The sequence below is a fragment of the Strix uralensis genome, chromosome 9, assembly GCF_047716275.1.
Source record: "Strix uralensis isolate ZFMK-TIS-50842 chromosome 9, bStrUra1, whole genome shotgun sequence".
NCBI lineage: Eukaryota > Metazoa > Chordata > Aves > Strigiformes > Strigidae > Strix > Strix uralensis.
The window spans coordinates 11,605,351-11,619,871 of NC_133980.1; the positions used below are offsets into that span (position 1 = coordinate 11,605,351).

The 14,521-nt window shown below is 55.7% G+C and overlaps 1 protein-coding gene across 2 annotated transcripts in view; it reads right to left on the bottom strand.

Annotated features, from left to right (window-relative positions):
• Nucleotides 1–891: 891 nt before the first annotated feature.
• The window catches only part of DIS3L2 (DIS3 like 3'-5' exoribonuclease 2), a 192,929-nt gene continuing 179,299 nt past the window's right edge, over nucleotides 892–14,521 (bottom strand). For both annotated transcript variants that reach the window (XM_074878691.1, XM_074878690.1), the window contains 7 exons: nucleotides 11,776–11,959; nucleotides 10,481–10,567; nucleotides 5,783–5,930; nucleotides 5,390–5,520; nucleotides 5,055–5,159; nucleotides 4,231–4,332; nucleotides 892–1,444 (listed from right to left, as the gene is read on the bottom strand). In XM_074878691.1, the coding sequence (XP_074734792.1) occupies nucleotides 1,346–1,444; nucleotides 4,231–4,332; nucleotides 5,055–5,159; nucleotides 5,390–5,520; nucleotides 5,783–5,930; nucleotides 10,481–10,567; nucleotides 11,776–11,959 (856 nt within the window). In that variant the 3' untranslated portion in view covers nucleotides 892–1,345. The remainder of the gene's footprint in view (nucleotides 1,445–4,230; nucleotides 4,333–5,054; nucleotides 5,160–5,389; nucleotides 5,521–5,782; nucleotides 5,931–10,480; nucleotides 10,568–11,775; nucleotides 11,960–14,521) is intronic.

Below are 14,521 nucleotides of genomic sequence, written 5' to 3' on the forward strand. Positions count from 1 at the left end.
GGAGGAACAGGCTGCTCCCACCCTCTCACGTCCGAGGTGATGTCCACGTGTGGTTGCACCAGGCCACCTGGAAGGATGCTGCCAGCAACACAACCCCTGGGGACTGCAGGTGACCCTGATGGCTTTCACGGCTCACCAGCTCCTGGGGAGTGTGTTGTACCCAGCCCTGACGCATCCCAGGGCCCAATCCCCCACCCTGAGCCGGGCAGCCTGGGTTTGGCCAGCTCCTGGCTCCTGCAAAGGGCAGATATGTCTGTGCCAGGGCCAAACCTGTCACCACTGGTGACACAGAGTGAAGCAGGGCCCCCTCCCTGCCTGGCACAATGGATTCACTCCTTCTCTCCAGATGTCAATCCCTCCACCAGCCGCCACTTGTGACCTTCCGTCCCTGTAGGGGTGATGAAATGGAGGCTGCCGGAGCAGCCCGTGCCCCCGGAGACGCCCTGCACAGCGTGGTTAGGGGACATGGGGACAGGGAGCAGGCAGAGGTACCTGGAGACTGCAGAGGGGCTGGTCAGTCTGCGAGGGGCTGGCTGCTCTCTTGAGCAGCAGGGAGAAGCAACACATGTGCTGCAGGGTCCCTGAGAGAGGTTAGGCTAGAGGTCAGGGTGTGAGGGGCTGGAGCAGCCACCTGGTGACTCCTGGTGAAGGCTCAGACTGAGGAATTAGCCACCAGAGCAGCAGCCAGGAGCCCACGTCCACCGATCCCTCACGGCCTCCGGCTGAGCACATTCTGGGCCTGGGGGAGGCAGCGAGGCCACTTGGATTTCACAATGCCCAGGAAGCAGCAGGCAGGGGAAGCATGGGGCTGCCTGGGAGATGAGTTATTGCTGGGATTCCCAGCTGGGGGAACGCACAGGAGACAAAATAAAAGCTGCGTGAGCCCCCTACTCGCCTGCTGACCCGTCTTTTATTACATGACACACAACCCTGCAAGAAACCCTCCTGCATGGCCCCACAGCCGCATCCCACTGCATCCTACCACATCCCACCTGGGACGGTGGAGCCAGCCCCTCCCCGCTCCCAGGGACACGTGTCCCCACTTGGCCCTTACCACGGACACCTGAGATGGCTGGGGATGGACACCACTGCCTTAAAAAAAAAGAAAAAGAAAGCATCAAGCTAAAAATATCTGAGAGTAGAAATGCTCTGCCTGGGGCAGGCTCAAGCCCTGAGCCCCACTCCCAGCCAGAGTTAAAATCCAAACCAGAAATAAAACGGCATTTCTTTTAAAACTCAAAACCCCAAACTCCCTGTGGGTCCACTCCATCCCCAGCGGGTGCCAGTGCAGGGCCTGGGAGGTGAGCAAGCGTCAGCAGCGGGGAGCAGGCACAGCCCAGGGCGCTCACTTCTCCGAGCTCGGTCTCTTGAGCAGGGCACTGTACTTAAGTGGGACACCATCCGACGTCAGCACGACCTCCACCAGTGTGAAAATGGTGATCACCTTCAGCGAGGAAGAGAAAGATGGAGAGAAGAGGGTTTTTCAGGTAGCTTGGCATCACACCAGGATATGCTTAGAGCTGTGCTGGCTTTTGCTGTCTCCACTGCAGCACCCATCGGGAGCCAGGGAACGGGGCAGGACAGCTTCAGATAGTTCTGCTGGGGTCCAGGATGCTCCTGGGGCCGGGGCTGTACACGAAGCCAGCCAGGGAACTCAAACTGATCTAAATAAGCCACCCAAAACATCCCCACTTATTCCAGCCTGATCAAGCCCTAGTCTTGTTCTCCACACAGTCTGGGAAGAAGTGTGGGTGATTGCCCTTGGCTTTGGGTCCCAACCTCCCCTAAAGCCCGCCCGTGTCTTCCTTTCTCCAGCCGGAGAACACACATCATCCCTTAATGAAGCAACTTGGCCAAGTGCCAATGGTGAGCTGCAGCGAGAAGGGTTTTCCACATGACGCTGAGCATTTTCTCAGCATCCAGCAAGGAGGGAATGACCCCCCCATGCTCCCCCAGTGAGAGGAGACCTGGGAAGTAAGCACGATGGATGAGAGTGATGCAAGGGAATAAAGACCCCAGAAAATGAATCCCTCCTGTTCAGGAATGCGCTGCTGCCTGCTGCCACCTCCCTGGTCCTCTGACTTCATCTCTTTGTGCAATTTTGCAGATTAGAAGCGTAAAGCATCGAGGCATGGATAACAGGCTGGCTGGGACACTGGGAAGGGGCTGCCCTGGGGCCATGGCCAGGCATTTGGGGACTTCTCTTGCCAGAGCCCGTCCCCAAGCCCTGCACTGCAGCAGGACTTGATGGGGCCATCTGCTCAGGGCTGGCCCACAGGAGGAGCGGGCACAGAGCCACCGGCGTAACCTTGTCAAACCCTTCCCAGCTCATCCAGCACCGGCCGCTCCAGATTAATCATTCGGAGCAGGAAAATCTCATTGCGACTTAAACATATCAAACTGGCCAGCGAGGAGAAAACAGCAGGGAAATCCTTTTGCAGACAGCTGTCCAGATAGCTGCTGGCTACCTAGCACCAGCCCCCTGCCTGCTCCAGCTGGCAGGAGAGCAGGGGGTAGTGGCCATGAGGCAGCCCCCCACGTCTGGGGGATTCAAATGGGGATTATCAGGGCTCTCCCTTTTTCACCTCTTTGCTGAACGTCTTTTCATCTCTTTGCTGAACTGCTGGGGAACAGCACAATTTCACATCAAATCCCCTGAGTCAGATTCACTTCATACTCAAGCCCTGAGTAACGTTCACTGAGGTCCTGGCCATCATCTCCTGGCGCTCAGGGGAGATGGTGGCACCACCTCCCCTTCGTGGCAGGGCCAGCCAGCCCAGACCCCTGCACAGCTTCCCACAAACAGCCTTCCCCGACATCCCCGCTGCCTGCCCAGGCTGAGCCAAACTGGGAAGCAGAGGCCAAGTGCTGGGGCCAGGCCGGAAGCTGAGGGTTCTTGGTGCTGTGGGGTGTCCAGGTGACATCTGCAGAGGTTCAGCACGCTCCTGGGGATCCGGCTCATCCTGCGGCTGGAGATTTATCAACCTGGGGATCTGCTGGCCCAGAGGACAGCTCAGAGCCTGCCCCCAGGGGAGGGCTCTGGTGTTTTCTTAGGAGGTGTGGAGGGTTTGTGGAAGAGTTTCCTCTACGCTGAGTGTTTGCTTAACCAAAATGGGCCCTGCTCATGCTGGGGCATCATTTTTCATGCGGGTCCCTGCTAGGGTGTAAGTGATACCCGCTCCTGTAGGAAAGGAGGAACTGAGGCCACTTCAGGCCATGTCCAGGGGGATTCTCTGAGCCAAGCTGAGAAAGGAAAGCTCAGCTTCAAAGTGAGGGAGGCCTGCAGAAATGCCTGTAGCAGCTGGGGAGCTCGGCTGGTTCTGACCACAATATCCCCCCTGGGAAGAAAAGGACTCCCCAGGACATGCATCATACCAGCCGGGAGCGTCAGCCCAGCCTTGTGTCAGGAGTCCTTTTCATCCAGCCCTAGGTGGACAAGGATGGGTTGTGCTGGGCTTGGTTGGAAATGGGGTTCAAGTGCAGAGCCCCCAGAGTGGTGCAGGGAGAGGCTGGGATTCAGCCCTCCAGTAGCCACCCAGGCAGCAGGCAGGGATCACAGCAGTCAACACAGCTGTGATTTTATAGCAACGCCAGACAAAAGTTGGCAAAGAAGCACCACTTAATCAAGCCAGACAAATGCGATTGCTCCCTTTGATTGAGTTACCAAGTTAATAGATGACAGGGACACAAGAGAGAGATTTCTAGATGATGTTAAACCATTTGACACTGCATCTCAGGAAGTCTGACTTAAAAAATTTCTCCTAATTGGGTCTCAACCCTGTCACGGGGATGGAAACCCGAAGGAACGGCCGTGCCAGTGAGGGGGCAAGGAATGCCAGGGTGGGGGGAAGGGTCTAGACAGGCGCTGCCTGATCTTAGTTAACATCTTAATTGATGATCTGGAAGAAGGAAGTAAACAGCATGTTAATTCAATCCTGGAGGAAACTGAATTGGGAGGCAGGGCACACAGCAGGCAGGGCAGAGTCTGAAGGCCGTGGAGGGGTCAGATGTGGGGGCAGCGATGGGATGGAGCAGGGCTGGATGGCAGAGGCGGTTGAGGCTGAGGTTGGGCTTGCTGGGGAGGGGACACAGAGGAACAGCAGGACCTGACAGCCTGCGAGGCAGTCCTGCCTCCTGGACCTGTCCCTGTGGAGATCCTGGGATCCACACATTGCACACAGCCTCTACACCAGCCTCATGGTGTTGTGAGCCCATGCTGAGGGGTCTTACCTGGGGCACAGATTCTTCCTCTGGCTTCTCTGGCTCCCACATGAGTGTCAGCTCTGGCTTCCTCCCTACCTTCTGGAAGTGGAAGCCCAGCAAGGGCAGCGCCTGCAGGCAGGGAGAGTGTTGGGAACAGCCTGTGGCACTGACAACATCCCCCCACTCAGTTCTCCCCCTCCACTTTGCCTACAGATGGAGACAACACTGGTTTTGCCCAGCATGCTGCCTCTGCAGCTCTTTAACAACCGGGATGCAGCAGCCCGTGAGCCTGAGCCTAGCACGTAAATCAGGGGCTGCTGTGATACACAAACAGCCCATATATCATGCTATATGTCCTGTTTAAAGATGTCATTGCCAGCCATATAACCAGGTTATTAAGAGAAGATGCTGTCACTAACCGCAGGTGCTGGCCTACCATGGTGCTGTCACAGCCCCAGATATACCGTCTGATTAAATGAAATGAAAACCAGCCTCGCTCCCTTTCCTCACTTCAGCTTCACGTTGATCTCTGTCCCCCTGAATTTGTCTTTATTCCCTTTTACCTAGACTAGATCACCCCCAGCATGTAGCAGGGAGAAGCTGGTCCTCAGAGACTGGGCTGCTCCAGACCCTCCCCCAGCCGCTCATGCCTGCCCAGGACTGAGGGATGGAGGGCAAACCCTGTGAAGGCTCCCTGCCCTCTGGCTAGCTGGGATGGGGCACAACTCTGCTGGCTGCAGGGCTGGCACAGAAGGGCACCAGGACAGCCACTGCTTCCGATGATGCCAGGCTGCTGCAGCCCTCTCTGGTGAGGCAGCGTTGGCACTGTCTCACACTGGTGAGGTACTTACATTGCAGTAGATGCGCTTCTGGACTCCAAACTTCAGCACCAAGACATCAAAGGCCTCGTTCAGGACACCCATCACCATGGCCTCTGACTCCAGAGGACCACACTCCTGCCAAGAGAGGGCTGTCACTACACCAGCATCCCCCACCCAGCCATCCCCAATGGGAGCCAGTGTCCCCAGGTCCTGGAGCTCCGGCGGCGGTGGTTGCTCAGTGCGTTCCCTCACTGTTTGCCTTCCCCAAGGCCAGCTGGGCAGCCACACAGCCCTCTGCCCATCTAGGCTGAGCCTTCACAGGGAAATCCAGAGATGCCTCAGGGGAAGACAGTCTTGGCTCTTACCCGGACGAAGATGGCGAAGAAGAGGTCAGCGCTGAGCTCCTGCACCCTTTTGGAAGCCATCTTCCGGTCATTGCAGTGATCTGCCTGTCTCTGGATGGCCTCTTTCTCCATCTTGATGGGGGAGCTGACACCTGGGAAGGGGACAAGTGACAGTGGTGTACCCACGCTGCCTCCTGCTCCAGCGCCATGCCATGGCACCCTGGATCCAGCTCACCTCCACGTCCCTGAGGGCACCAATGTGTAAGGTTGCTGCCTCATGGGACGCAGACTCCAAGCACCCAGCATCTGTGGCAGGCAAGGCAGGAACCTGGGAGTCCTGCCTGTGCCAGGCACAGCCACCCCCTCCCCTCACAGCACCCAAAGCTGCTCCGCAAGTGGCCGGGCAGCACCCACCGAGCGAGGCGGAGAGCAGACGGTGCACGATGATGTCTGCGTAGCGGCGGATGGGTGAGGTGAAGTGCGTGTAGAAGGGCACGTTCAGGGCGTAGTGGCGAAAGAGGGTCTCGTCCTCCAGGACGCCGGTGCAGAAGTAGAGAGCCATCTGAAAGGGGTGAGAAGCGAGGGAAGGGTGTGAGCAAGGATGGTGGCAGGACCCTGCACGAGGCTGGAGGGGTCTGTGGCCACAAGACAGAGCTCCAGCAGCTGATGGTCCTTCACCTGCTGCTCAGTTTGGCCTGCCCAGGGACAAGGCGAGTGCTGCAGGAACTGAGCTCAAAGCAAAGAGGGCAAAGCCACTGCAGGGAGCTGCTGGCTGCCAGCTGACCCTGCCTGGCCTCAGGGATTGCATCAACCTTCACATCACACATGGGTTTAAGCAGTCTCCTGCTTCTGCTCATGCCCTGGGGCTCATTTGCCACCCCCCCTATCTTCCAGGGGTGACCCCAGCCTGTCCCATGCCCACTGTGGATGCTGTCCCAACAAGGGGTCTCACAGAGTGGCTCCCGTGCCAGGTTCTTTGGTTCTGGGTCTGGCTGCAGGCTCCACACACCCATTGTGCCTGCTTGGAAAGCGCTAGGGGCTGGGATGAGTGGCTCCTCCGTTCACCGAGGAGGAGGCAGTCCCACTGTGATCCCTGCTGCTCCATCCCACAACGACAGCTGGGAAGCCGAGCGGCTGGACTGCTCATCTAAACCAACACTGGGGCCGCACCAGCATCATGCTGCTCGACAGCCTCTTCAGCAGGAACCTCTCCTGGCTGCGCCACCCCTGTTATCCCACATGTTACAGCTTTTATTTTTACATCTGTGAAACACCAGCCCTCGGGGCTGGGAAAACAATGGGGGCCAAACCCAGGTGGGGAGGGGAAGCTGTGCAGGTCAGGGGGGTTGCGGCGGGGTCACGGCACAGTGGCGGTTGAATGAACCCGTTTAAAAATAAGAGCAAGTGATTTAAAAAAAACAGGAGTAGCCAGCTCTGATTACAGAGCCGTCCTGGGATCCACGGTTTGGGCAGCTGTATCCTCCGCTCTCCAGCCCAGCGGCACAGCCAGCTCCTGCTGAGCAGCAACGCACTGATCCGGGCAAGTAAATAGAGCAGGTTAAAAAAAGCAGCATTGGTCCTGGCCTTATTATGAGACCCAAGAGCTGGGATAGGAGCTGTGGCGGCTGCCAATTTCCACAACCCAGAATTAAATTGTTTCTGATGGACTCCACGAAGTACGGTCTCCACTCAATTAGGCTCTGCGTGGTCGGGCAGGAAGACACGCCGAGCGCTGGAGGCTGCTGCAGGAGAAGATGAGTGCCCTTGTGCAGACAGACAGCATGAAATTACAGGGGGTTTATAGGCACTTATGCCAGGCTCCTGGGCAGAAGGAAGGAAGGTCCCGGCAATGCCTGGTAGGTAGAGAGCAGAGCAATGGTCAAAATCCCTGCTGTGAGAGAGCCACTGGGAAGGGCTCACCCCTTCCCTCTGCCCAGCAGTGCAGGGCAACCCCCCACCTTGTTTCAAGCTAGAAAAGACACCGAAGGTCCCACACTGCTTGCTGTTGTCTGGGGCACTTCTTCCCAATGGATGTCCTGGCCAAACCCAGCCGCTGCTGGGTCCAGCACCATTTTTGACACCCTTTCAGCAGCTCAGGACCCTCACTGAGGTTGGCATCAGCTTGGGTATCACAGCAAAAATACTCCTCTGAGCTGTGGTAAGGTTACACACTGCAGGGAGCCCAGTCCAACACGTGTCTGATACCCGTCCTTGACACCGTGACAGCACTACCCAGTGACATCAGCCTGGCATAAAGCAGATGTTTTCTCATTAACAGATTTGACTCACAAGTGGTCTCAAATCCCCAGGGTTTGCCACAATCCCTGGAGAACTGCAAGGAGCCTGGAAATAAATCAGCCCCAGCCAACCAGGGGCGGCTTTGCTCTCATGGACTGATTGAATCCCCGAGTGACTGAGCCCCTGAAAAATGGTATGTCGCTGCTCCTTCATCTGTTACAAGGCTCTTGGCACGGCAATACAGGCTCTCCCCCAGACACACATATTACCAGTTGCTTCCCATCTCCCTCCCCCCTCCAAGACGCTGATGTCTTGACCACCAGCATAGAGTGAAGATGGAAGACACAGACTTGGCGTGACCATGGGCTAAACCTGTGGGCAGCTTGTTTTGGCTGATTTAACTGCAGCCTTGTCCCTGAAACACCAGCTTTATCACTGGGAGCTGAGATGTGTGCAGGGATACGGGTGACTCCTCCATGCCCTGACCAGACAGACTTGCCATGCCATCTGTCACAGCGATGGCCCAGCCCTCAACACCGGCATGGGCCCCTGCGTGGCTCTGCTCCGCAGCTGCCAACACTCAGCTCTGTCCTCTCCCCCATGAGGGACTGCAACATCCAGGGCAGAGTGGGGCCGATTTTTCTGTCTGCTCTAATACTGGTGGCAGGCAGTAAAAAGTCCTCCTCCCAGGGAAAGCTCCTTACACCTGGTAGCTGTCTGCCCTTTCCGAGGGGCACTGACATGACTTTAAACTACCTGTCCTCTGCATTTAGCAGTAGGAACAATAGTGGGAATCTGAACTACTCAGGATTGTGGGGAGCCGTGAGACCGCCCCACAGTGAGTGTGGAGCAACACTGATGTCTCTCGCCCCTGCAGTGCTGTGGTCCTTCCTTATGGACTGGAGGTCATATGGATCCACCACTGCGAGCACATCCTGGGTCAGATTGGAAAGTGGCCCTAAAGACAGGAGGGGAGTGTCTGCTCACCTGGCTGATGGCTTTGGGCAAGTCTGAACTCCATTTACAAACTAAACAACAGTTCAACAAATGGCCAACTGCCTAAGCTCATCCCAGGATCAAGACAGATTTCTGCTTCTTCTGGCTCATGCACCACTTCCAATAATGAGAGCACCCCATCACGGGCCGCAGTACCATCCTGCCAGGGAATGCCAGCAGATGGGAATGCTGCTCGCCATCCAGACACAGGCTGCCCTGCAGGGCCGATGGGCTCAGCTGTAAACTGGGTTTTGCCTATTACGGGAGCGTGCCAGACAGCAGGTTTGCCAGGCGTGAGTGGACTGCACAGCACACCTGAACACATGGGCACCTTGGTCTTCTGATGATGAAATGACTCTAGTTCCTGCCAAAATCGTGTCCTTTAAACATTCCTCTTTCTTCTTCCCCAAACTCTCTGTCTGGTATCTACTCTGCAGAAGACTTCATCCCCAAAACCTTGATACCTCTTTCGTGTACAGATCTAACATGTATTCACAGGGCTAAGTCTTAACAAGAGCCACTGGGAGGCATCTCAAAGCACACCCACCGCCTCTCCAATCACAGCCTCAGGAGATTATAGAGGCAAAATCTCAGCAAGTCAGTGGGTCCTAAAAAGCTTATCTCCTCCTTGGTGCCACTGCAGAACCGAGTTGCCTTCTCCTTGCTCATCTCTCCTGGCCAGCAGCCAGGCTTGCTCCACAAAGCCCAGGTTTGTGTCACAGTCAGCAGGACTAGAGGGGACCCCAAGGAATTCATGTCACCAGTGCACCTTCCACCAGAAAAGGAAGATGTGACAGAAGGGACCAGGACAAGCCAAAGCAGGACACAGGATCTGGGACAACACAGCCAGCTCCAGAGGACACTCCCTGCACTTTACAAAGCAGCATCCCTGAGCTGGACACATTCACAAGGGGATGATTTACTAAACGGCTTCAATCCCCAATCCCACTTGCAAGCAAGCATTAAGTCACCAAAGTACAACAGGACTTCAGGCAACTGCTAATGAGTAAATGGAGCAAGTAAGCTAATTAGAAGAGTGACAGTCAAATGAGTGATGTTGGGAAGATGATTCATTCCTGCAGCGATAAGCAGGCCACAGCAGAGAGAACAGTTCAGGAATGTGCCCCTTCTCCCTGTGGGGTAGGACTTCCCACAGAAGAGGCTGTCCTATGCCCAGCTGCAAATGTAGAAAGGCAGATGCTTCCCAAAAACTTTTTTTGATGGTGATAAGCACCCAAATAAGTGTCCTGAGCTGCAGACGCACCAAACATGATAATCAGTGTGAGCAGCACAGGTCTCCACTGCAGAGACCTTCACAGAAGGTCTCTTGGTCTGGAGGGAGACCAAAGGGTTTGCAGAGCTTCCCTGCTTCAAAGAGCATGTGTCTGGGTACCAGCCTGTGCTTATGGTCAGTCCCACACCCCTACATCATACTCATTCTTGACTGATTGCTTCTTTGGACCAGCTGGGATACCATGATGTGAAGAAATGGCACAAACATGAACCATGGAGCCAACCACCAGCTCTTCACAGAGCAGGCTGGGTCCTTGTGAGTCTGCTAACATCCCACATGCAACTTCAGGGGTGAAACATCCCAAGTAGTAATAACAGGGACACTACGTGGGGTGCGGAAAGATTCAGCCTGACTTTGCCATCTAGTGAAGCTCTGTTGCCCAGGGGATATTCTCACTGCCAGCTGCATGGGACTGGAGGCACTGGGGAAAGCTGCTGGCAGACCCGCAGCACCATGATCAGTGTCCATTCACACTCCCTCTACGTAGAACCAGCTACAGCAATGCAGAAGGGGCCAGGGTTGAAGATGGAGCCACAGCAGACAGCTACAGTCAGACGTGTCCAACAGCACAGTGCTGTTCTCACCTGCATGGGCCTGGAGAACATGTTGGTCAGCACTTCTTTCCTGGCTTCGGAGTATTTGTCAGCACCAAATGTTTCATTTAAGCTTTTCTGGAGGAGAAAAGAGAAAGAGTATTCAGTGTTGGCAAGCTATGGTGGTAGGGGTCCCAGGCAGACCTTTCTGGGGCAAACAGCAGCTCATCAAAGCCAAATCTCTCCTTTTTCTGCAAATGCCCTCGTAAGACAAAAAGTGCATGTGAAACCGGGCTCTGCTCTGGTCCAGAAGCCCTGACAAGACTGCACACACGGTCCTTCTGAGCACTGACCCACCTCCTGCAGCCGATGGCAGGGAGCAGCTGGGGCACGGGGACCACTGGCTCTGTCCCTAGATGCACAGCATGTGAGAGCACCTGCAACCCCTCTCCTGATCTGTGCCTGGCTCCCATCCAGCTACTGAGAGCTTCAGCGCATGGACTAATGAGACTCTGGGGAGACATGGATACAGGAGGTCACTGCCTGGGGCTAGTGGCGAGGAAGGGCTGGAGGGTTCAAAGTGCAGGAGAGGAGCTGAGTGCGCAGCCCTGTGTCTGCTGACATAGCCTTGGCGCAGCCAGCAAGCGGGGAAAGCAGTCCCAGCTGATGGAGGGGTGTGAGGGAGGCCAGCGGGGATGGGATTAACAGAGGATTATCCACAGTCCAGTTGTGGCGAGTAAAGAAAATCCTGGAACCTGCGCTGTGCTGTTCAGCTGGAGTTCAGCCTCAGGACATGCTCAGTGGAGGATTGGTCAGATACCTCCCGCGCTGGCTGCATCTGACCTTTCCCAGCACTGCTCTCCAGTCCTTCCCAGTCATCCCGTTCCCCACCCTGCCCTCCCCAAGACCTTCAGCAGTCCAGACAGAAACACCCCCTTGCAGAGCTACTTTTCCCGTGGTACAGAGCAAATGCCCTGCCCAGGACCTGTGAGAGAGAGAAGGCAGAGAAAGGAAATCTGGGTGTTCCAGCAAGTGTTCCTGCACTGAAACATCCTTTCCATTGCAGAGAGAGCAGCGCTGGGGTCACTTGCAAGGTCCTCCCTGCCCTGCTTTTCAAGCTCTCCGCACAACATGGCTGATCGAGACAGGCTGGGCCACCCTTGCTCAGTGCTGGTGAGGTCAAGAGTGAGTGAGGGGGGTGTTTTGTTTTGGCATGGGATAATTGTCAGCTCTGTTTGGGCAGAGGAAGACAGGGAATAAACCACATGCTGCCACAAACATGCCAACATGTAGCTGCCTACCCTTCACCCCCATGACCCTGCTCCCTGCCAGGCCAGTGCACTCACGTGCAGGGTCCCCGCGCTGCTGAAGTCGATGTCAAGGCCAACTTGGTTGCAAAATTCCATGAGGTCTTTCAGCAGCTTGGTTTGGGGTGGCGGGTGGCGGCGAAGCAAGGCCTGCTCGGGGAAGGAGCGGTAGATCTGATGGGCCACAGCCATGTTCGCGAGCAGCATGAACTCTTCCACCAGCCTGCAGCACGAGAAAAACAACCCCAGTCCCCAGGTAGAGAGCAGAGTCCCCTGGGAAGCCAAGCCAATCCATAGTGATGGGAACTAATACGACATGGGGGGACAGGGGAGCAGCTTGTAGTTGCTGTTATAAGCACAGATTAGATGTGAGACTGCAGCAAATCCCCCCGCAAATTCTCACTTTCTAGCTGAGGTTTCCCCGGGGACTCAGAGCAAGCCGTCCTGCTGGTGCAGACAAGCAAAAGTCAGTGATAAATTGACAGCTTAAATTAGGATAAAATAATCTCCCTTTAGGTCATTTTATCTCCTGAAATGCTCGACAAGCAAAACAAACGCTGTGCAAGAGATAGCATGGAAAACAAACACACATTTCTGTCTTCCTGGGCCAGAGAAAACAGCGTCTCGCTCGCTCCCCCATCCCGAGCTCGACATGTGTGGTCAAGCCCAGCCACCGAGCCCTGCCTCACGCCGGGCTTCCACCCAGAGCAAGATGCAGCACGGCCCCTGGGCAGGGCAAGCCACCAGCACAGCTCGCTGCAGGGCTGCCTCCGGCATCCAGGCCATGTAAGGACCCTGGGGGCTCCTCCCTGCAACCTGCAGACTGCTGGGGGTATCCCAGGCTGGGGTGAGCCCCCACCTTCCACCTCTGAATGTACACGCATTGAATGGAAATCTCCGGGGCTACACACTGCAAAGAAAAGCAATCCCAGCGCTAGAGATCATCTTTGGAGCATTTATGGGTTGTGCTACCAGCTGTAGGGCTGTGCCACAGGAGACTTGTTTAACTGGGCTTAGAAAAGCAGAGAGATGTGCTTAACTGGGTTTCCTGCAATTTGCTGCATGTATTCCCAGGGCTCCTAACTGGTGCTAATTGCCAAAAAAGATAATAGATTTACAGAGGTAACCTCATCCTCTGAGCAATGCCTGAGTGAGCTGTCACTGATTACGCTGGCTCAGCCCCATCGCCCCTGCAGGCAGAGCAGTGATTTTGCAGGGCTGGCTGGGGGTCCAGGGCTGGAGACGGTGGTCCTGCACCTCCCGGCCCTGGCCATCACTTGGGAGACTGGCCAGGTGAGATGTGAGATGTGCTGTGCTCCTCGGGTTCTTGCTACAGCAGCGATACATTCCCAGCCTGGGAGTACTTGCCAAGAACTCAAAAGAGAAAGGAAATAAAGACAAGCCTGGAGGAGGAATAAGCACCTGACGGTGATAATCAGCAGTGGAAATTTTCATCTTTAATGCGAAGGAGCTCCCTTAATAAGAGCCTTGTGTGTTCTTCCAGAGCATGTTGTGCCAGAGGCCAATACTTCAGACCCCGCAGGGAGGGCAGAAGGGACACCCTCTCACATGGGCAGCGTGGGAAAGGATGGGGAGCAGCACAGCCTAAGTGGGAATGGGCTACCCATCCTGTCCCCTGGAACACTGGCTGATGGGCAGATGTGACCAGAAGGCCAAGGGCTGGGTCCGGGGGTGGGCAGTGTGCCCACAGCCTGGCGTGGGAGCAGGGTCAGTACACACTCATGAGGGGCAACTTCCATGAGGGTTGAGCCAAGCTCTTGCTGCTCCTGTGCAGCTAAGCCAGCAGATGGCAACATCAGTCCCTCTATGGCCACCGGCACTGGGGGGCTCCAGGACAGCATGGCCCAAGGGTGCCGGGCACCCTGGCTGCGCAGCGCCCAAGGGTGGGAGGCAGGGTGGCGAGTAGCACACAGTGGGTTATGGCACGGCCATTCCCATCGCCTACACGTGGGTGGACCCACCAGTTCCCACCCAGCTGCCGTGCTTGCAGATGGCATGTGGGGAACGGTGGCCTGAGGATGTGTGCGAGGTTGTGCCAGCCCACGCTCATACCAGGGAAGCCCTTTCTGCCCAAGCCAGCTCACAGCAAGGCACAGCAAACAGCAAGGGCTGCGAAAGGCAGCGCCTCTCCTTCCCGTGGGCTTTGGTGCAAAGAAAAAGGGAGACATTTCCAGCACTAGCCCCAGCTACACAGATGCACACGTGAGCAAAGGTTGGCCATGCAGTCCCTATGCCTCCCTCGAAATGTGGCCTCTACGGAGTGAGGTGCAAACCCATTTTTAAAGACAAAGCAATAAACACCCATGAACAGCAGCTCCTCTTTGTCATAGGTGGAACGCACTGACCTCATGTCCTAGAGATGAACACTGTGAGCGAGTGCTCGAGCAGCCACCACCGTTTTGCTCCTGAGTGCACGCTCCTTGAGCACTAGAGTGTGAAGCTTTTACCTCTTACCTCCAACGACACTTTGGGCTGGATGCAATTTCTACCTGATTATTAAGTTCTGCATTTTGTTTTACTATTTTGAGGCTTAGGCTTTTACATTTTCCTGGAGATATCCTTGTTCTGATGTTGTAGGTAGTACTGAATTGAAGCTAGTACCTAAGCACCCTCCTACCAGGGATGCTTTTACACCCAAAGGAAAACTAACAACACATACTGCCTGCTTTGCTCTGCAAAATCCTATCCCCTCTCCCTTCAACTTGTCCACATGTGGAGCACCAGCCCCCAGACAGCATCAAAGATAGCCCCCATCAAGAAGAGG